Source organism: Saccopteryx leptura, chromosome 2 (assembly GCF_036850995.1).
Source record: "Saccopteryx leptura isolate mSacLep1 chromosome 2, mSacLep1_pri_phased_curated, whole genome shotgun sequence".
Lineage (NCBI taxonomy): Eukaryota > Metazoa > Chordata > Mammalia > Chiroptera > Emballonuridae > Saccopteryx > Saccopteryx leptura.
Genome location: NC_089504.1, coordinates 252,353,074 through 252,375,317, shown reverse-complemented (window position 1 = coordinate 252,375,317; position 22,244 = coordinate 252,353,074). Strand labels below are relative to the sequence as shown.

Genomic DNA, 22,244 nt, shown 5'->3' with positions numbered 1-22,244 from the left:
CATACAGCCCCATGGATTGTGTAACCAGTGTCAGTTGTGGTTATCCGCTGAGGTCCCCAGATTTGCTAGAACTACATCCCACATACAGAGGGACGTCCCGAGGGGCAATGCCACCGGACCCAGTGGCTGGGTGGGGGCAGGAGTTACAGCTCCCTGGTTACGGCTGTTGCTTCGCTGACTTCAGTTCATGAATCATCTGGCATTTCTGTCTTGATGTCTTTTTTCTTCCCCAGTTACCCTCACTGAACCACTCCCACCACCTCACTCCCCACCACGACTCTGGGACAAAGCACTTACTGCAGATTTGGGGGCAATGAGGAGGACTTGCCCTCCTGCCACCAGAGACCAGACCATGCGGCGGGGTTCCACTTTCCGCAGCTCAGCACACCCCGGATGTTCTGCTTTTTCTGCAGAAGACAGCATTGGGGGGGGGCTGGCTTTCTAATAATGGTATCTTAAGAGACAAATGTAATTTTGCCTCTAAGAGAAGGCTGGTATTATTATAATTTTGTATATTTAAGTATCCAAACTTCTATGCTTTTGGAAACAAACTCCCGGAGTTCCTGTAATTGTGTATTCACTCATTGAGTTGTTACTTTTGTGTAATTCCTGTATCTGGCTCACAGTGAGTTATTGTAATTTTGTGTATTCACATGTCTGGTTCACAAGAGTTATTAAGTTTGTGTGTTCATGGATACGGCTCAGGGTAACCATGAACTCCGGAGGTGGGGGTGTGGGGGTGTGGTCAAGAACTGGGTGCTGGGTCCACACACTGGTTCCCTGACCATCTCGGAAAACGGGCTGCAGGGAGGACTGAACTGATGAATAGCAGTTTGTGAGTGTGAGCCACGTCTCCCGTGATGCTGCGTGAACTTCCTCTCCACGCGAGACCTGCCCTCCCGGGAAGCAGCCTTTGGTGTGACTGACTAATCCAGTTTCCACAGAAGGATCAAGTATAAGTGTTTGGACATACTTTTTTTTTCCTTGATAGAATTGTAGTTCAACTATCTGGACACAATAAAGGAAACTTTGACTTCAGCAGGCTGGGGAGACGAATTCCATAATTTCATCTCAACAGTGACAGCGGTTTGGGGCTTCCTGTCTCATTACTAATCACTTAACATTGAACGCTCACTTTGAGTCTTTTTTCCTTTCTCATACAGAACAAAATAAGGCAAGTTTAAAACTTCTTTATTTGAATTTTTAGACAAAGAACAACAATTGCATTGTGCCGACTGCTTGAAAGCATGCAGTAGTCTGCCATGTGTCTTTCCTGCGTGTTATAAACCAGCACAAATATTAAAGGGAGCACAGTACATCCTTCCTCTCTCTACCCACTTCTGAGCACGGACCGCCCCAGAAAGAGAGCCCTCTGTCCCTCTCTCCTCAGGCTGCGTGAACTCCATGGCTGAAGTCCTCTGGTGTCAGCCCCGCCACACACCCAACGTGGTAAGAACAAGAAAACGGTACCCGTGAGGCCCGTGGGTTCTTGCCTGCAGCTCGAACCACCAGCTCTTATCCAGGTGGCCGACCTGGAAGTCAGGGCTCAGGGTGAGCTGAAGTGTCCAGTACGCACTAGCAGAGGTGGCCACCTGCTGATCTGTCTGGATTATCACAGTGGGGGCATGCCACGCCTCCTGGTTTATTTAATGACAACACATTCAGTGAGACAAGCAGCCGAGCAGCGGGGTGCCTGTCAACCTTGGCAAATGCTAGACTGTGACAGAGTTGTTGACAGGACCCAAGATCCCCACCCAGAACCTTCCTCACTCTTCCTAAATCCTGACAGATACTCTGCAGAGAGCACAGCTATCAGAACTGTGGGAAGTCCTCGTCTTATCCGAAATAAACCTTGTTTTGAGCGCAGTCATTATGAAAATAAGTTTGCAGGCTACTCTGACATCTTGGGAGCAGGAAATGGTGCCTGGTCCCACTTGGACTCAGGCAACATCCTGTGGGTGAGCTCCAGGTTTCCATTCCCTAGAAAACTGAAAACCAATCACCACGCCTAGGTGTGGGGGGAACAGGAATTGCCCCATCCCAAATTTTAATAGGAGTAAGAATCAAAATTTCTTACATTTCATTTTACTTCCTTTAGGACTCATTCTTGTTTTTAAGGTAAAAGTTACAATTAGCGTTCATATTAGCAGCAGACATCCTTAATTTCTGTGAATTAAAATTCCTCAAGACTGACAGACATCCTGTTAGTGAGGAACAGGGGAGGGGTGTCCACAGGTGCTCATGGGCGTCAGCAACTCCCCGAGAGGCTGTGTCGTGTGAGGGCTAACCCTTCTAGTCAGTGCCGTGGGAGTGGGCTCTCCTGGCCGGGAAGCCCCCTGAGGCTGGATGGGCTGTGGCATCAGGTCCTACTCGGGCTGGTCAGTGGTGATTTCTACGAGGTACTAGAAAATGGACATAGGTTAGAAAGTCCAATACGACAGGTTTTTCCCTGCGATGTTTTCCTGTTGAGTGTCACAACCTGAACTCAGTAGGAAGGCGAGAACCAGGACAGAGCGGAGCGGGTTCCCAACGCCACGGCACCACCACGCCCGGAGTCAGGCTGCACAGCGTCTCTTCATAAAGGACAGAAAAAACAGTTTGAATCCCAACTTCCTCGTCTGCTTCTGAGTGTGTTTACTCAGAACACCCAGGAGTGACTCAGACCACCACTGCTCAAATACCTCCGGTCGACTCCTTACCAACAAGAAGAGGCAAAGAAGCACCCATGCCAGGCTGGATGGAGCCTGAGCCTATTAGAGGAAGACCAGGAGATGCTCTGGGCATCTATCATCCCAGGGATGTTCTCCCTGTGGAAACACAACCCCCCTCTGGCCACTGAGACTCTGGGAGGCGGTGTTCCTGCTGTGTACTTCCTCCTGCAGCTGACCTCAGAAGACCCTCCCGACATGGGACCCTGACCTAGTGGTGAGCACAGAGCACCCAGCTCCGTCCAGCCCAGAAGCTTGGGACCTGCACACCCCAGCAGCCTCCCCACCAGCCATGTCCGTCACAAGTGAATGTGCCTCCTTCATGAGCTCATCTCAGCTTTGCACAAGCCTGCCACCTCCCACTTGAGAATTTAATAAATTAAAAACATTTCATATATATATAGATAGATAGACAGACAGATATATACATACACATAAATGTCTCCCAGAATTACCTGGCTGCAGTCTCACCCCAAGTGAAGCCACGGCACTGGCTGCGTTGACCAGCCAGGCAGAGAGCGTCTATTTCCTGGAGCGTGGTGCATGAGCAACATAGGACACCCAGGGGTGGCAGTCACAGCACAGCGCTCTGCCTGGCAGCCACTGTCACTCACCCGAGACTCTGCCCTCGTCTCAGAAGGGGACTCCCAGCCTGCCTGGCATCCCTGCATGGGGACAGTGTGCAGCCCTCTGTCCACCGCTCCTTGTCCTCACGCTGCCCCAACCCCACCAGCCCCTGCGAGGAGGCAGAGGACATGACTGAAATCGTCACCTGACGAGCAGGCCCGTGAGCACAGGGCATGCTGGATGTGAAAGGGTCACGTCAAAGCCACAGGGAGGAGGAGGAGGACACATCCATGTGGCTCAGTGCAGAGGACGAGGGGCCCCAGGACCATGCACACGCTGTCTGAGCTCCGGCCGCACAGCGCACGGCCAGAGGCAGGGCTAGCACTGGGTTGAGTCAGTGTGGCCCCAGGGGAAGGGCCCTACCGAACACCACCCAGGACGCTGGGTCAAAGGCGCCACGCAGACCCCACTGGCTCGACTGGACAGGGAACACTGGCCCACTCATGACGCATGCCAGCTTCGGGGGGGGGGAGCAGCACAATCTGTCCCCTCACGGGGTTAAACCAAGTCCTCAGGAAGCAGCTCTGCCCTCGGCATGACCACCCAGCCTGGCGGTCAGTCTGCAAAAATCACGTTGGGGACTCACCGACTCCCTCAGGCAAAGCCCACCGGCCACTGGTATCCTCTCAGAGTGTGGACTGGAGGGAACAGAGTGTGGAGAAAGGAAGGGTCTGACGAAGGAGATGAGGCTAAGAGGCAGTGTTTGATGAGTGAACTCCATGGAGCCATGAATAGTCCACGACACGGAAAGGAAGACCCACCTTAGGAGCCGAGGACAGACTCAGTGGTGAAGAGGGAGCATCAAATCCAGGGGAAAATGAGTGACAGTGTTAGTTTTTGCTTTTTCTCTTTGCTGTGGGGGCACAGGGGACAGGCCCTGCACTGTGTTTTCACTGGAGAAACAGAACTGTTGCCATGTGGCAGGAGACCCTCCTGGGCAAGAGCGCACGCCTGCTCGTCTGCAGAGTCATTCCGAGGGATCAAGACTCCAGTCAATTCTGAGACAATGCTCTCGTGTGCCTGTCTGGAGTCACCACACGCTCCTCAGCTGCACAGCTGCATGACAGGGCGTGGATGCACTGCAGGAGGAAGGGTGTGTCCCAAGGTCCCAGGGACCTGCACCAGGTCAGCGGAAGAGGTCCGGCATTGCCTCGCGACCCCTAAAGGGAGGGAGCTGTGGCTCTGACCGTAGCCTTCAGGTCCCACGGTCGGTGTCTGGTTTTAAAATCTGTCTCCCAATAAGCACAGTGTCCAAGGCAGGTCTGTGCTGAGTCCATAAGCCCTGAGCGGTGGGGCTGTGAGCTGTGTGCGCGCAGCTGCACAGGGACGTGTGGTCAGTAGGGGCGGGAGGGCAGGGCTCTGATGGGAAAGGTGAGAAACACAAACACAGGCCGAGGGAGAGCGATCCAGAAAAATGTGGAATCTACCGCGGACACACACAAGGGCTGCTGGCCAGGAGAGGAGCCACCCGCTTGGCACCCAGGGCCTCCCCAGCGGGCGGTGGGCTTGGGGAGAGAGCAACTCTGTCCCCAACCTTGAGCCTGAGGCAGCTCTCAGGACGCAGGAAGGCAGCAGGAAGCATGTGTCCCCTCCCCAGCCTGCAGTCCCACTCGATCTCAGAGCAGCGGGTGCTATTGTGGTGACTCAGGGAGGGCGCTGACCACCCGGGCAGCCTCTGTGGCCGCGGGCGGGGGGCTGACGACGGTTCCGGTCTGGTTCCCCAGCGGGTCGCGGAGATGGGGCGGCACGGACGCGCTCCGGACATGCAGGACACGGGCATCCATCACCTGGCAGTCGATCTGCATCATCACCTCATAGTCCTGCCCATCAATGACGTTCTCTGCAGGGACACAGGACAGTTATCAGCATGCAGTTCTGCCATGAGCAGGGGTCCTGAGACACGCCCCCACAGGTCTAGTGCGTCAGTCACTAAGCAACCTCCGCTGGGCTGGGTGCCTGCATGGCCTGACCTCTGACCTTGCCTCCCTTCCAGTTCTCAACAACCTGCTGTGCTTTCCGAGTGGACACCACAGACGGAGCCCTGGAACCCAGGGGATGCAGTGGGTGAAGGGAGGACCCCCAACAACAGGGAGGAGCAACTATGAAGGGATGACATCTCAGGGTGGTGAGGAGCCTGGGCCAGCACAGCTCAGCTCTGGCCTGTTGGTGATGCTCTAACCTCACTGAGACGCCTTGGGAACGAACGTCAAGTACCCAAAGATGGAGGAATTACAGACAACTGAAGGCTCTACTCTGCACAGAGCCACTACCCTCCCACAGGAAGGCCACTGGACTCCAATCGGGACCAAAGGGGCTGCTGTGTGACCTGTGGGGACACGTGTGTGGGGGGGTGGACCGGAGGTCCATGTACAGCCGTGCCTGACGCATGTGGGGACCAACACCCAAGAGTTCTGTGCGCAGACATGGACCCCCCACTCTCACTTCCAGTAGGTGAGCCTGCAGGCTGAGGCTGAGGAGGGCGCAGGCCCAGCTGGGTGTTCAGAGCAGCGCAGCGGGAAGACGGAGAGGTTGTAGGCCAGCCTCGTCCTGCCGGCCTCTCAGGGAGACAACACAGGGCCAACCAGGGCTTAAATACCAAACATGTGGCTTCTCCAGGACAAAGAATTGAGTTGAAAAGTAAAGATTTCTCTATTCCATTCTCTTATTTCACTCTGATGCTGTGTGTGCCCAGTATCATAAATCAGAGGGGAGAAATTCCAAAGTGCGACATCTGATCTTCAAATTCTGGGACATTTGGGGAACTGCAGCCATGGACCCGGTCACTTTTGGGGCCAGAGAGACTGTGCGTGTCTCTGGCCCAGGGTCCTCAGCGAGGGTCTTATGCACAGGCGCGGGGGCCACTGCCCCCGAAACCGCAGGTTCAGCTGCACGGAGAGGCTGTCCCCTCAGGAGGAACCGTCACCTCTGTCTCAAGAAGGTGTTCTATTCTAAAGCCAACACAGGACCTCGTTCCTCCACCTGTGCTGGTTTGTCACCTGTTCCAAGTTTTACAATCGTGTTCTGGATGCTGAACGCCCGACTGCAGGTCTCATGAAGCCCTCCTGTTAAAGTGGAGCTGCCCTCCCCCAGCCTGCTACCACGGCTGCATGGTAGCTGACCCCTCGCTGTGGACACTGACCCAAGTTCACAGTCCCGCCTTCCCACAGTGGCCACTGAGCCTTCCCTGCCCTCAGAGGATTAACTCTGGACGCCTGTGAACTAGCTGACATTTCCCCACGAAGCATCTTCTTTTCCAAAACAGAGGAGATGAAAGAAAGACAACCGCTGATGCGCACGCACCCAACCCGTCCAGAGTACAGCGCTTCCTTATGGGACCACAGGCCCTCCCGCTGGAGGAAACTGAAGTTGTGTTTGTGTGCATGTGTGCATGTGTATGTGCGTGCGCCCTGGAACACAGATGACTCAGTGATGGGAAACACATGCAGCGGAGGCGGGTCACACACATCTCTAATGGTCACTGCTTTCCTGGACTGATTCGGAACCAGAGATGGTCTTAGAGCAGGACCGTCTCCGTGCAGGCCGCCCACCTGCAGAAGTCATCAGAGTCGTGGGCTTGCTGCGGTTTAACTGGTGGCCAGAGCTCTCTGGCACCTTAAGTACCGAGAAGAGGTGGGAACCTGGGACAAATTCAGACGCTGGGAGGGAAAACAAAGCTGCAACCTGGCTGCAGGCCCAGGGGCGCCAAGCTGCGGCTCTCCCGAGGTCCCCCCATGCCGATGCGGGAGGTGGCTCGGGCCAGGCCTCCTCTGTTGGCTTCCGGACGGTCCTGTGCGTGCTCCTTTCTGAAGGCAGTGACTGTCAAGCCAGGGAAGCCACTGGGTCACCCGGAACAAGATGGAGCGGGGCGGGGGGGGGGGAGTCTTGAGGTAAACCCAGGAAGCCCCTTCTGAATGTCAAGCTGACACTTGGGGTTTAACGTGACGTGCCATCAAGAATCCCGCATCACCCAGCACCTTAATCACAATCCCAGGGTCAGTAGCAGGCCTCTGGCCTGCTCCGCGGGACCTGCTAGTGGAGGGCATGGGCATTCCGCTGGGTAGCCCGGGGGGTACCTCACCACCACCAGCTCACAGGGAGGTTCTTGGGAAGCAGACGATGCCCCTCCAGCCCCCCTAACCTTGAAGGCTCTTTCAGGGTTGGCGTCACCACTGTGGGCAGAGTGACATTTTCGAGTGCTGCCTACAACCTATGCCTCAGTGTTAGCAGAACACGCCAGAGCTGCTCCTGACCAGGTTGTGAGGAGCTGCAGGCTATGGAGGCCCAGGTAGAACGTGAGGGGCGGGCCAGGCGCCTTCTCCCCAGAGAATGCAAGTGCTCGAGGCTTGTGTGGCAGCCGAGGAATGACTGCTAAACAGTTCTGTGGAATTGATGGGAAAGACAGCGGCTGTCTGGGAACAACGGCAGCAGGAGGAGGAGAGCGAAGGGAGAGCTGATGGCTGGCTCAAATGCCAGGGCCTCCAGAGTGGACAGTGGGAAGCATTGAGTCAGGAAGCCGTCAAACAGGAAGGCTTCACATTCAAAACCCACCAGGCAGGAAAGCAGGTTGTCAGGCCTCAAACGCGGCACTATGGTATGACTCCGAGGGCTCACAGGGCGCTGGACCCTGAGGCAGAAAATGGGGGATGTGGGGTCTCAAGGCCGTCCAGGTGGACAGGGTCCGGGAGCTTCCAGAGAGCCCAGCACGGTCCAGGGCCCTGACCAAAGAGTCAGCACACGGCCTCACAGGGAGCTTCCTCAACAGGTGACACAGCTTCACTGTGCTCTGCAGAGATGCATGTTGGATAAAACAGATCTCCACCCACAATCAGATGCCAACCCCAACACCAGGTGGTCTCTGTGTGAGCGAGGCTGGTGGTGGCAGGCAGGTGGTGGTGTCTGTGACAGAGTCCGGGGCTAGGCGGGGCACGGCTCGCAAGACACACAGATGGGAAAAGAAGGGAAGACCAGGAATGGCAAGAACAGGGGACACAGCAGCAGAAGGGCACGGAGGCAGGGCTGCCCCTCTGCAGAAGATGCATTCAGCCTGGCCAATGTCACCTCTAGTTTCCAACCCGAGTCCTGGTTCTGACCACCCCACACAGCATGCAGGGCCTCTCTGCTGGTGTCCTCCCTCCCTGGAAGAAACCCCCCACTGTGCTGCACCAGAAAATTCTCTACGGCCAGTCCAACAGTGTTAACCCTTTCGGGCCCACTGCAAATCCCACCTAAGATGCCTCCCATGAGAACTCCATGTTGACCTCCTCCTCTATAACCAACATGTAAGTGCCCCTGTTCCTGTTCCTGAATGGTGTCAAATATTTATACAACTTTGGCTCCTTGAAGAAACAACATCTTGTGTGGGGGGTGGGGTGGGGGGTGGAACCTCCCTCATCAACTGGCAGAGAGTAAGCAAGTGAGTCACACGGCTCATGGCAACAGAGCCTCCTGGAGACATGGGAGCTCCCAGCAACGCCACATCTGCCAGAAGAAATGAGAAACAGAGCTTCCCTGGCGGGGAGGGAGTTTGGTGGGGAGAGGCCCAGGCGGGGGGCAGGGGGAGAGGCGGGTGTCCTACGTGTGACTGTGAGACCAGCCAGAATGTGTCACTGTGACGTGGGGACGGGGTCAGGTGAGAAAGAGCTTGTGCGGCCAGGTCCACGAACATGAAGTGTGTGGGCCAAGTGCAGCATGCACAGAGACCGGGCCCCATGGGTGCTGCGGCCAGGAGGCAGCAGGCGGGGCCAGCACGCGGGATGCTGGAGTGTGCAGGTGACAAAGCCCTGACTTGCTCTGTGGGTCTAGACAGGACCTCGTGGCCTCACACTTAAACCTAGAGCACCTGTGCTCGGGTCTGACAGACAGTCCTCACTAGGACTGAGCCCAAGTGACGACTGACTTACGTAACAAACAGCTCTGATGACACTGCATGTCTCCCAGCCACCACCTGCCGCACTGTGTGCAGTTCTCACACTCCTATTTCACAGGAGTGCTCACGTGCTCACAGGTGTCAGGGCCCGGCTGCACACAACCGACCAAGAACAGAGCAGGCGTGTGGCCCAGGATGCAAGCACAATGACCTGTGACACACAGGTCAGCGTCGGAAAGGCCTCCCTGGACCAGACTCGGGCAGCGTCACCAGACCATGTCGGGCCTGTCCTCCACAAGGGCCGCCACATGCGCTCCCTGGCCCCTGACATGCGCCCCGGAGGCCTGTCCCAGCAGACAATAAAGACACAGGACACAGCCTGTGGGAGGGCCGTCCCCTCACACTGTCATGTGGCCGTCTGCTCTCTGAAAGTGCGCTCCAGAAACATGGCGGCACAGCCCCCCCCCCCCCGCCCCCCGCATGGGGCCATCCTTGAAACACCCTCACTGTCTTCATCCTCGTTTCCATCCTGAATTCATCACCCACAACAATGGCTCTTTCAGTGCTGACCAGATGGACTCTGTCCCCTGGGAAACTGAGGGCCCGTGCCAGCGGGTCTAAAGCTACATGGTTAAGTTCAGCTCTTCTTGGCTTCACTTCCTGGATGTTTTCACGAAATGGCTGACGCACATTTGTGCAAACAACTACAGGTGTGTCATGGGCTTCTCTCTGAGCCTGTTGACTCTTCCCCAGGGAATGCTGCCCACACTTGCAGAGGGCTTTTCATTAGATCGTAGAAAAGGTTACATTTCATCGATCCCCAACAGTCCCTGAAAGACCATGAAACAGAAAATGACCAACAAAATCATTACTCGTTCCTTCAAAGTTTCTGGACGACCACAATGACCTCTCAGTGCATAACTTCCACGAGCACCTGGGATACTGAAATCAGGTAAGCTCCTGGAAGGTGCAGTGACAAGGGGCCCATGGGAAGATGGGGCTGGGATGAGACTCACTCCAAAACCTGAGTGAGCCAGCCCAGCACCTGATCTGCTGCCCTGAGGCTCAGCCTGGGGCTTTGGCCGGGGGTCCAGGGCACAGCAAGGACAGCCAATACCTTTCCTGCTTCTAATAACTGAACCACAGACACCAAGTACTAGAAACTTCTCTATGGTGTCACATCTGGAATTCAGGACCCATAAAAACTGACCAGTGGTCAGAAGGCCTTACCTACCAGCTGCAGAGTAACTGCCCAGCAGGCAGGTCACGGCCCAAACCTCTGCAACTCCCACGGCCGGTCAGAGAGCAGCTCTCCGGCCTTCCATGTCCGTGCGCGGGGTCCCACCCCAGAGCGCCAGCCCGGCCTCCCCACGGTACTCTGTCCGTGCCGAGCCAGCTCAGCCTCAATAGGAAGTCCAGACCCTGAAGGACCCTCACAAGGTTCCTACTAGGAGGCCAGCGTACTGCTCACTCATAAAATAAAATCCTGAATGATTCTGGACAGTGGCCACACAGTACCAGGCATAGAGAAACTCACTCAAACGTGAGAAACCACTGGCCACAGGTTAACATGAGATTTGACTGGTGCTGCAATTTTAGACTAAAAACCAACCAACAGAGTTTTCCTCACAGACGCGGTCAGTGGCCATGGGTGCAGCGCTGCTGACTGAGATCGGGCTCCCTCCACAGCGGCTCCAAAGCCGCGGGAGGCAGAGATGCAGGTCAGGCCCGTAGAGCTCCCGACGCTCCCTGCACACATCGGTTCCTGAAGCTGAACTGAAACCAGGGCTCCCAGGTGGCGACCCACAGACTGCAGGACATCCGTCTGCTGGGCAGCAGCATGAACAAGGCCTTGGCCCTGCGGGCGCTACCTCTGCAGTGATGGGAGCGTCCTGAGTCCACAGGGACGCGAGCATGGGGGGAGCCGGCCTGAGATGGGCACAGAGCACAGGCAGCTCTAGCCCTGATGCAACCTGCCTGTCTCTACCGGCACACTCCCTCTCACTCAGGAGGCACCCACCGTGCGCCATGCCTGGTTCTACGGCTGGAACGGCGTGGACAGCAAAGACAGCAGCATCTCCGTCCCAGCGGGCTAGAGACGTAGCCTCAGAGAGTCTGACAGCGGGCATGGTGGTGCCGCAGTCCAAGGCCTGAGCTCAGGTAGGGGACGGACAGGAAGCCGGGGTGGGGAACAGTCTCAGCACGTGGGCCAGGGCAAGCTGGTGCGGGAAGGGGCGTTCTGGTGAAAAGACGGAACCGAGAGAGCCAGTGTGCAGAGTGTGGGGCACCTGGGCTGGTGTCAGAGCAAAGACCACAGGGTGAGCCAGGAACCCGCACGTGTCCTCGTGTTTGGGGACGGTCCAGAGATGGCCATCATCCTGAGGGGTGCAACGTCAGGAGCTCATCCGTGGGCACATGCTGCCACTCCACTGGGAACAGTGACCAGGCCTGCACTAGGGGCTGGGGACGGAATCCAGGGTCACCCGAGTTCCGTGACTCAGTGTGAAGAGAAAGAAAGAAGACAGGCGGTGGCAGTGGGCTCTGTACCGGGATGCCTGGGCAGGTAAAGAGGCCCAAGCCAGTGCTGGGAGGCACGGCCGATCCTCCCCACCGGCTTCCTATACTGGTGTCTCCTCGGGAAGAACCCTGTCTGCCCGGGGGAGCCACCACACTGTATCCCTGGTCACCATCAATGTCTCTGGGACCCAGACAATGGAAAATAGCTCGCTCTACACCTCAGAAAATACAGACCATACAGCACGCTGAGAAGAACCTGCCATTCCTGGGGTTTCTTAAAAAGCAAGTCTTTGAAGCGAGACAGCTCAGCCCCCTCCCCCCCGGCCTCTCACACCATTAGCTCATCCAGGCACATGCCACCAGCAGGGATGCCCCGGCCACAGCTGGGCTCACACGTCCCCACCCGTCAAGTGTGGTAACCTCCACACTGCTATGCTGACAGGCACTGTGTGATCCTAACAGAGCCACACGTACGCCCGACTTCACCGTCCTTCCTGCGCAGGGACTTCACACACTGTTTACGAGGAGGTCGCACGGCAGCTGTCGACCGCAGAGCGCGTGAGCGGGCAGATGTTCTCCCAGTGGGAGTCTGCGCGGACGACCAGCCTGACTCCATCACACAAGTATGTGCCGGCGGCCGTCACGTGCTGGGCACTGCGCGGGTGCAGGGGACAGAGATGAATAAGACCTGGCCCCCGACCAGGGTGTCTGCCGTCTGGAAGGGAGGCAGCTATGTAAACAGGTACCGTACTCCCTCTGCGACATCTAAGTGTGACAGGGACAAGAAGGGTGCCTCCTGCAGCCTGGGGGGCAGGTGACAAGAACAGCCCTCTGAAGTAGGTGATTGTGGATGCCCCCAAGGGTCCTGGCCTCCTTGTTGCCTTGACTCCCCTGGGCTCATCCAGCCTGTCTGCCAGCAAGTCATGTGCCCTGTCAGCAGGCCACTCAACCTCATCTGTATCATGTGTGTGGCCTATGATGTCCCTCTACGAGTGAGCAGGGTGGAGAGCCAGCGTCTCCTCTGGTCACAACGCTGGAGCAGAGAAGGGGACGGGGTGCAGGGCTGACCATGCAATAGCTCAGTGAGGATAGGTGAGGACTGATGGGAGGAACAGAGTCCTGGAGGAAAGGAACAGGGAATGAAGGGGGAGGTGGACGCATCAGTAAAGCCCGTGGCGGCCAGAGCTGGGAGCGTGGACGCTGTTACGGGTGTAACTTGTGAGCTATCAGAGTGACTTGATGAGGCTTGTGGGACAAATGAATTATTCAAGTCCATTTGGAACCAGGACTGAAGTTTATGGTCTGATTTAAGAGGAAGAAATATTCTTTGTGTGTTGCACGTGTTTAAACTAAAGTCATCTTTACTTTGGCAAAGGTTTTTCATGACTAAACTAAAACAAAGGTGATCTTTCTTAGTTAAGGGACAAAATGAAGTAACATAAAAATTCCTATTGTGTCCCAGAACATCAATGCTGTACCTTGATAAAATTTGATTAATAAATAGAAAATACAGTTAAGAAGCTTTCAAATACAGTATCATGTAGATGTGCACATACACATACATTTTAGAATGGAGAGAGCTGAAACTGACGTTCTTGCTTGTTTGCAAGATGAACCATGTGCTGATGCTCCATCTGAGAATGCCGGGACTCGGGTCCCACAAAGACACCACACTCTCTGAGCGACAGGCAGCGCCGAAACTACTTGGAGCTGTGTCCGGAGCTCACAACGCTGCTCCTCGCTGAGTGTGCGCGGTGGTGAAAAATGTCTTTCTAAAGGGCAGAATATGATGAAGCAATGAGGAACAACTCTAATCTCAGGGGACAGAGACATAGGCTTCCGTCTCGGGCACTCTGGTTGGCTAACCTGGGAGCTAGTTGCCGTCGCTCATGTGGCCAGGATGAGGGGAGGCCTCTGGCAAACAGCCAGAGGGAAACTGCAGCTCTTGGTCCAACCGCTCGCAAGGCCTCGGATCCCAGAGAAGTTGAGGGAACCAGGATGTGTCCTTGGGCGGAGCCTTCAGATGAGACCGCAGCCACTGACAGCTGAAATGCAGCCTCATGCAGGACCTCGTGCCAGAGTCCCAGCGAGGCTCCACCCAGCTCAGAGCACGGACACTGTCAGACAGTGAGTGCTGCTCCTGTCACAGCAACACATGCTTGTGCACGGAGCTACCAGAGCGTTCCCGTGGAGCAGCAGGCCGAGTAACCCAGCCCTGGCTCGTCCTGAAGACATTTAAAACACCTGATGTCCACACTTAATCATTCCGTAATAAGGAAGATTGCCATTGTAGCATTTCTGAAAGTCTGAGTAATATCACAATTCTTTCAGAAGGGCCAATTTGGAAGGGAGAGTCAAAAAATCAGAAAGTTATATTAATGAAAAGCCCTGGTCAGAAACTAAGACAGCCCAGTGTCGAGGCAGAGCCCTTGGAGTGAAGGCTGGGCCTGGAGTGGAGGAGCGGTGGACGGTACAGTAAGGTGTTATGAAGGCATGACCATGGGACACGGACACACACGAAGCATGAGCCCTGGGCCAGAAGACAACCTGCACCCACTGGGACTTTCTGACTCTGCGCCCCTCCCTGCAGACCCCTGCCCCACGGGAGAGCAGCAGCAGGAATGCTGCACGGAGGCTACGAGACAGCACAGCGCAGGCCATGGAGAACAACCCACAATATGACTCCTGTAACGGTCCCCGTTTCCTGCCATGTCTCAGAGCCTAGCCCTGATGTCAAAGACTTCTAGGTTACGTCACAACTTGAGGCATTTAAAAAACGTGGCAGAAAGTTCAGGAAACTGAAATCTCACCTGAGTTAAGACTAAGGCTTGCTCAAGAAAGTAAAAAGACATCACGGACAGTGAAAATATTCATATATCGCATTCCTGATGAGGAACTTGTATCTACAATCTATGAAGAACTCCTGCAACCCAATATGAAAGACAAGTAACCAAATTTTCACACGGGCAAACGAGCTGAGACAGTTCTCCAGAGAAGGTGTTCAAATGGCCAATGACCACGACGAGGTGCCCAGCACGCTGAGCCCACAGTGACGCGAGAATCAGAAACCGCCTGATAGGCCGCCTCCCGCCCAGAGGATGGCTGCGGTCCAGACAGACAACGGATGGTCGGCGATGCTGAGGAGGTGGAGAAAGTGGAACCTTCCACACGTCTGGCGGGGCTGCACAGGTGCGGCCTTCACGTTTAGTCACTTGAGTCGATGGAATCGACACCAGAAAACAGCTGACCAGCGGACATAGAACATCTCCAAAATTCTCCACTTGATAACAAATGTGAAGAATATAAAACTATTTTTGAAAGAAACAGAACATTCAAAGTCCTTATCATAACTGCAACTTAATCTGCAAATGTTAAATAAAGTACGTTATGCTTTAAAATCTACTTGGGAAACAGATGACTGAAACAGGGACCTAAAAGGCTCTCACAAACCAGGAGCCAAGAACAACAATGACAAATCCGATGAGCATTTCCCCACTGCGAGCGGGTGCCTGACCCGCGCCGTGTGGGAAAATACCATTGTTTAAAAAACACACAACGATGTGGGAGGTGGAGGTTCAATTCTCTGGGTTCATAGAAGTTTACTGTCATCAAAAACTAAGCTCATGATTTATCTGTTTTCCAAAACACAACCAATTCAAGTTAAGACATTAGCTGTCAGCCTGCTGTGTAGACGCCACAGAATTTTAGGGCCAACAGGAGACTTAGAGATCACCTGTCTCCTCACCCCTCCCACTGTAAGGACAAGGACTCCAGGTCACACTCTCCAGACAGTGTGCTGAGACTGACCCTGTGCAGAGGTGCATTCTTGGGACCTCCAGCAGAAGCTGCATTCCCAGGATGTTCCTCACTCCTGAGAGGCTCAGCCACCACCTCGCCCTCCACGGTGGAGGGCAGCAGACACTTCAGGGCAACAGCTGGTTGATATTTTCTTCTTTTAGTGATACTGAGGCCAAAGTCGCCATTTCCCCTTTGGTGGTGTTTTCCTCCTCCTCACACCTGCGTTTTACCTTCTCCGATGAGTCAGGATGCTGCTGATGGAAGGTCTGGGCCACGAGGTATCTAGCCATCTTTCTAGCAGGGCACCCGGCCACACGTGAGTTTAAGAGCCCGTGACATAACAGAAACACACAGTGGTCGGACCCCTGTTCCTGGCACAGGGCCCATGTCATTTCCTGAGTGACAGGAGCAGCAGGAGCACCTCTTGTTCTGACTGGGGGCCCTTGGATGGAGCTGGTTAGCTGGAAGGCCAGGCTGTGATCAGAGCTGGGAATTCTCAGCCTTGCCCTCATTCCCTGGGAAGGGAAAAGGCTGAAAATGGAGTAAAAAGGAGAATGGTCTGGCCTAGTGATGAGGCCTCCGCAGAACTCTGAAGGGACAGGCCTTGGAGAGCTCCCAGCCTGGTGAACACATCCACATACCGGGAGGCTGATGCACCCCAACTCCACGGGACAGACGTGCCTACACCCTGTGGTCACTTCCTCAGGCTGTTCATCTGTGCCCATCATGTCCTGTAACGAACTGACCAGCATCAGCGCTTCCCCAAGCTCTGAGCTGCTCTAGCAAATTAATCAAACCCAAGGAGCATGAGTGTGACCTGTTTTCCTGCGACAGTACAAGGCCACATCTATAGACATGCAGACAGCAAATTCATTAGTGAGAAGACAGCCTGTTAATTTTCACTATTAAGTATGTTTTATTTTGAATTAGAATTGATCTGTGGGTCTAGGACAGACTAATTTAGGGAAATGACTGTTTATTGCATAGAAAATGCAAAAAAACCCCACTTTTGTATGTTTTAACCCTTGCAAAAAACAAGCAAACTTTGAAATCAGTGTCTGCTAAACATGGATGGAATAAACTTATTAAAAGTGCTTTAATTAGGCAAACAGATGATGCCGTGAAGTGTCTCTTCATGCTTTAACACAGTGGTGATGGTTTCCGGTTTATCGTGGAAACCCCACACCAGCTTGTGATCACGTCTACCTTTCACTCCTTGTTGGCCACTGTGTCAAATTATGTGCTTGCTGTTAAATGCTCACCGGTGCCTGGATGTATACACAGCCACTGTCAAATGGGTACTCATCCCTTGGTCTGCGCGGCCGGACCTGGGCTGAGGGCACCGTCAGGGCCAGCACTTGGGCCGCGGAAAGCTGACAAGAGGGCCGCCCCAAAGTGCGGTTATGCCCCCTGGTTCTCACACTTCAGCTGTGAGCAAGGATGAAAGTGTGTTGTGGAGGCTGTGTGACACCCCAGCACCACACCCACTGCGCCAGCTGCTATCCCCACACACAGCTCCGAGGACGTGACTCTGAGCCCGCTCGGCAGTTCTTCGAAAACGGACACTCGAGAGTCTGTGTAACAGCTCTGTCTCTGACATGCAAGCAGGTTCCTGGTTTTCCAGAACACAGACAATCCATTCTGGAGCAAAACGCACATTCAACAGAGAAACACTCAGATTCTGGACAGTTCACAGGAGGTGCAAATCAACCCTGTTGGCCTCAATAGATGCTGACCTCCAGTTTTATGAGTTGAAAGCTGAGCCATCTGTGTGAGTGGAAACAGATTCCTATCACAGGGAGGAAGTGAAGTGACCTCACCGGAGCCAATGCTGCTCAGGGTTGGGGAGGGCCTGGCGATCAGTCCCTCTGGGTCAAGGAGGTACTCAGACCCTAGGACCTGCCGTGTGAGCCCAGCAAAGCCGCTCAAGTCTTGTGCAATTCCCTACAGATTAGGCAGCTTGTTAGTAAGTCAAATACCAAAAAAAAAAACTACTCATGGAAAAAACTACCCATGTAAACAGCCAGTAAACCACGAAGCAGTAATCGTTCTCAACTAAGTGACAATCAGTGTCCAAGACCCTCACCCTGTTCTTCCTGTTTTATATTAGAAATCTGTTTTCAGATTTGCTTTGTAGCGAGGGTTCAGAAGAGGATGCGCGAAATGGGGACAACCGAATGTCTGGGAGGAGTTCAAAAATGACACCAGGTGACTTCAAGGAACAAGAAGGGGAGAAAGCCAGCCGGAGAGTGTGGGGGGGAGGGGGTTGGGGTAAAGGCGCAGCAAAGACAGCAGCTCAGAGCTCGGCACACGGCGTGCGTCCCTGTCCAGCTGACAGCACCACAGAATACCCTGAATCTTCTCTCCCCACGGCTTGTGACGATCTCACCCAGGTGCCACGCGGCTCCCAGCTCACCCCTGTAGCTGCCACCCGCCGACCTTCCTCCTGACTCATCCGCCCCCCGAACTTGTCTATCTGTAGACCTCAGCTAGATTAACAGGTCCTTACCACAGCTTCCACAGCATTATTTCATGTTTACCGGTTCAAGTCACTTCCTTCGCTCATTAATGACCTAAGCCCCCAGCTTCACCCCACAAGCCTTGTCTCATCTTCCCAGCAAGGGTCTTCACAGTGTGGCAAGCAGCAGCTGCTCATCACCAGCCGGTACCCTAAGAGGGCTCCATGCTTCATGCTTTCTCACATCACAATGTGCCCAGTTAAGTAAGACCTCCCAGTTTTCAGCCTCTCTTGAAGCTAGGGATAAGGCATGTAACCATATAATGTCGAATGAGGCAAAAGTCAGCTAGAAATTTCTGGAAAATGTTGCTTTCCTTGCAGACGCCATGCTTTCCTTCTCTTTTCTGTCTAAAATATAGATACAATGGCTTGAGCAGCAGCAGCCACCTTGAGATCACCCGAGAAAGGCCAAGGGAACTGAAGCAACCTTCGTCCTGGTGTCCTAAATTGTCACATCCACATCTGCAGCAGGACTGGTATATTTCTGGGACATCTCAGCACATAGGGAAAATCCAGTTTATTTAAGCCAGTAAATAGTTGGGTTTTTCCTTACTTGTAGCTGAATGCAGTCCTATGTAAATTTCTTGTCGCTCCTCATCCTAACCTCTAAGCTTCCTTCATAGTTAAGTTTCACCTCCCAGGGTACCGACTGAGGTCACCACCAAGACTCTATCATCTATCATAGCCTTCTCACTTTTGATCCAACACCACACACATTGGGATTTATAACCATCCAGGACCTAACTGACCTCTCTTTTAAAAAGAAAATCAGCATGTTGTCTCTGGGTTAGAACTAAACCATCCCTCTGGGTCTAGGCCCAGCTGGTCACTCAGCGTCAGTGGAGCTGTGAGCCAAAAAGGAACTAAAAATTAAGTCAAGTTTTATCCAAACTCTAAAAACAAGTAGAGTCACACCCTGCTCCCTGAGTGACAGTCTTCTCCCAGAAAACTGCCAACACAACCTATGGGCTCAATGTGCAAACTTAGGTCTTTATGAAGGTCTTGCGTGTCATGGTCGTAATGTTAACAATACCACAGTGGCTAGTTATACTAATTAAAAGATACATGTGTCTTAGCCCTGGCCGGTTGGCTCAGTGGTAGAGTGTCGGCCTGGCGTGCAGGAGTCCGGGTTCGATTCCCGGCCAGGGCACACAGGAGAAGCGCCCATCTGCTTCTCCACCCCTCCCCCTCTCCTTCCTCTCTCTCTCTTCCCCTCCCACAGCCAAGGCTCCATTGGAGCAAAGTTGGCCCCGGGTGCTGAATATGGCTCCATGGCCTCTGCCTCAGGCGCTAGAATGGCCCTGGTTGCAACAGAGCAATGCCCCAGATGGGCGGAGCATTGCCCCCTGGTGGGCATGCAGGGCGGATCCCGGTCGGGTGCATGCGGGAGTCTGTCTGACTGCCTCCCCGTTTCCAACTTCAGAAAAAAAAAAAAAAAAAAAAAAAAGATACATGTGTCTTTTCGAGAGAAAAATATTCTTTTTTTTTTCTCAGATGACTACAGTAGTATGACTTTTCCCCTTTTCACAGCACAGATGGTCTGTGTAAGGAATTTTACAATTGCTTTTAGCAGTGAATCAAAACTCACACCACTACTTCATTTTGCATTAAAAGAATTAAAACGTGGTTTCGAGAGAAGACTCCATTCATCAACTATCTGGATGCAATTATACAACAATGAAATGGAATGAACTGCAACAAAAGTTACGTTGTAAATACAGTGAAAAGAAGTCTCATTGCTAGCAAGTTCTTCTTGACTTTAAGTTATAAAACAGACATCAGTTAGGTCCTAGGTCAGGCATGGCCAACATATGGCCCACGTAATAGTTTATGCGGCCCGCGATTAAATTTTTTTTTGTATTCTTTTTTTTAAAGTTTTTTTTTTAATTTATTTATTCATTTTTAGAGATGAGATAGAGAGGGAGAGAAAGAGAGAGAGAGAGAAGAGAGAGAGAGAGAGAAGGAGGGAGGAGCTGGAAGCATCAACTCCCATATGTGCCTTAACCAGGCAAGCCCAGGGTTTTGAACCTGCGACTTCAGCATTTCTAGGTCGACGCTTTATCCACCGCGCCACCACAGGTCAGGCGCGATTAAATTTTTAATATTCTCTGCTACTTTAAAATCTCAGCTACTCAGAAGCGGAAGCGTCTTTGATTACTAGAGATCAATATACAATATTTAAGAAGATAGTGATACGCGAAAAAGAATTCCACATGTGACTCATCTAGGGTTAACTTCCAATAATTGATTGAATGGATTCACAATACTTATTTTTTTAAAAATTCCATTATAAAGATTTACAACTTTTGTATTTGTCTGTACTCGATATGAACTGTTTGACGTTTAGCGGCGATGTGAAACCCAATTCTTTTAGGTGGAGTTTGCCAGTGCACACCCAAGGTCAAACAATTCGTTATTTTTGTGGTCAAGTGTGCTGAATCAAATGGCATTGTAGCATAGACAATAGCTGCAGTTGATAACTGAAAACATATCCAGGCTGTTTGTAAAACGAAATAATTGTTTTATTTGCAATATAACCTCTTCAAGCTCATTCTATTAATTAAATATTGTTTTGATTGACTGCGATACAGTTTGGATATTTATATGGTATGTAATTATATTTTTATTAAAATAATATATATTAAAAAAATTTTCACTCACATTTATTCATAAACAAATTACATAATAAAATTTTGTTTACTTACATGAGTCGTTTTTGTATTTAACATTTTTTTATTTTAATGTTTCGTCCAGCCAGTGAAAAAAGATTTCTTTCTAATCTGGCCCCAGGCAAAAACTGTTGGCCACGCCTATCCTAGGTGGAAGTGACTTGGAGATTACATACAATAACCCCATGTCCTTCAACTCATTTGTTCACCTACTTGCACCCCTAACAGTGACAGGAAAGAATTTGCTAGTTTTCGTTTCAACTCTTAGGTTTGGCACTGACAGTGCACCTGCCTCACTGACGGTGTAAGTATGTACCTACCCAGTCAGTGCCGTACATTTGGCACTGACCATCAGTGATGCATGTAAGTGCGCCATCAGTGCATGTGCTCCGTCAGTGATGGACAGATGGACGGACGGACATGCACCGTCAGTGCCGCACATGCTCTATCAGTGCCGTACTTACGTGCTCATTCAGTGCCCTACGTGCTCCGTTAGTGACATACATATACCATCAGTGCCAAATGTACGGCACTGACTGTGCACGTATGTACATCACTGACGGGGTACCTGCGGCACTGACAGCGTACGTACACATGCCACTGATGGAGCATGTACATCACTGACTGCGCACATACATGCGGCACTGTCGGTGCACATATGTACGTCACTGACTGCGCACATACAAGCGGCACTGTGTACGTGCAGCACTCACGGGGTACATACGGTGCTGACTATGCACGTGGCCCCTGGAGGAGGGGGGACAATCACTGCGCAGGTCAGATGACAGAATGCACCTGCTAACGGTGTTCTCTATGATGGAGGATGTCCACAAAGTAGCTACCATTTAAAAAAATCTCCATGTTCTATTTTGCTGAATTATTTACCAGGACTGAAAGGAAATGAGCAGTTTCACCAGAACATAAGTAGAAATAATCTAAAAGTAGGAAATGCTGATGTTAGTGCAAAAACATCCAGAATCCTTTTTCTAAAATAGCACTTTTAATTCATGATCCCCTGGTTCTGCCAACCAGCCAACCGACTGCAATCATGTCTTCAGCTTTGTTCAAGCGTAAGTAGTGTTTTCTTTCATTTGCACCCCTCTCTGGAGTGATGACCCCCCAGACAAAGGAAGACGTTCCTGCAGCTGCACTGGCCTTCTCTCAATCCTCTTATGGCACAGAAGAAATGAAATAACAAAGGGAATGTGAAATGAAGAACAATAAATTACAAAAATTGGATTGGAGAGCAGAGAGCAATATAACCAGTCTTTTCTAAATGGCATTAATTTCACAACCATGTCTACCCTCTTTAGCTATTTCTCATATAGACATTTTTCCAGCTCAAAACCACAAAGTAGAATAATTATACACTACTGTTTAAGACCAGACATTGACCTGGGAATCTAGTTTAGTTTACTAAAACTGGGAGATCAAATTCCTCTTCCCAAATACCCTTCTCCAGGTCCTACATACATCAGTTGCACAATAAAATCTTATTTTACATCCTCTGCCACCTTCTCCAAAATTCTACAGGCTCCCCC

The 22,244-nt window shown here is 52.4% G+C and overlaps 1 protein-coding gene across 2 annotated transcripts in view; it reads right to left on the bottom strand.

Moving 5' to 3' along the window:
- Positions 1-1,175: 1,175 nt before the first annotated feature.
- ATF6 (activating transcription factor 6) overlaps positions 1,176-22,244 on the bottom strand; it is a 108,807-nt gene continuing 87,738 nt past the window's right edge. For both annotated transcript variants that reach the window (XM_066371351.1, XM_066371350.1), the window contains one exon: positions 1,176-5,175. In XM_066371351.1, the coding sequence (XP_066227448.1) occupies positions 4,967-5,175 (209 nt within the window). In that variant the 3' untranslated portion in view covers positions 1,176-4,966. The remainder of the gene's footprint in view (positions 5,176-22,244) is intronic.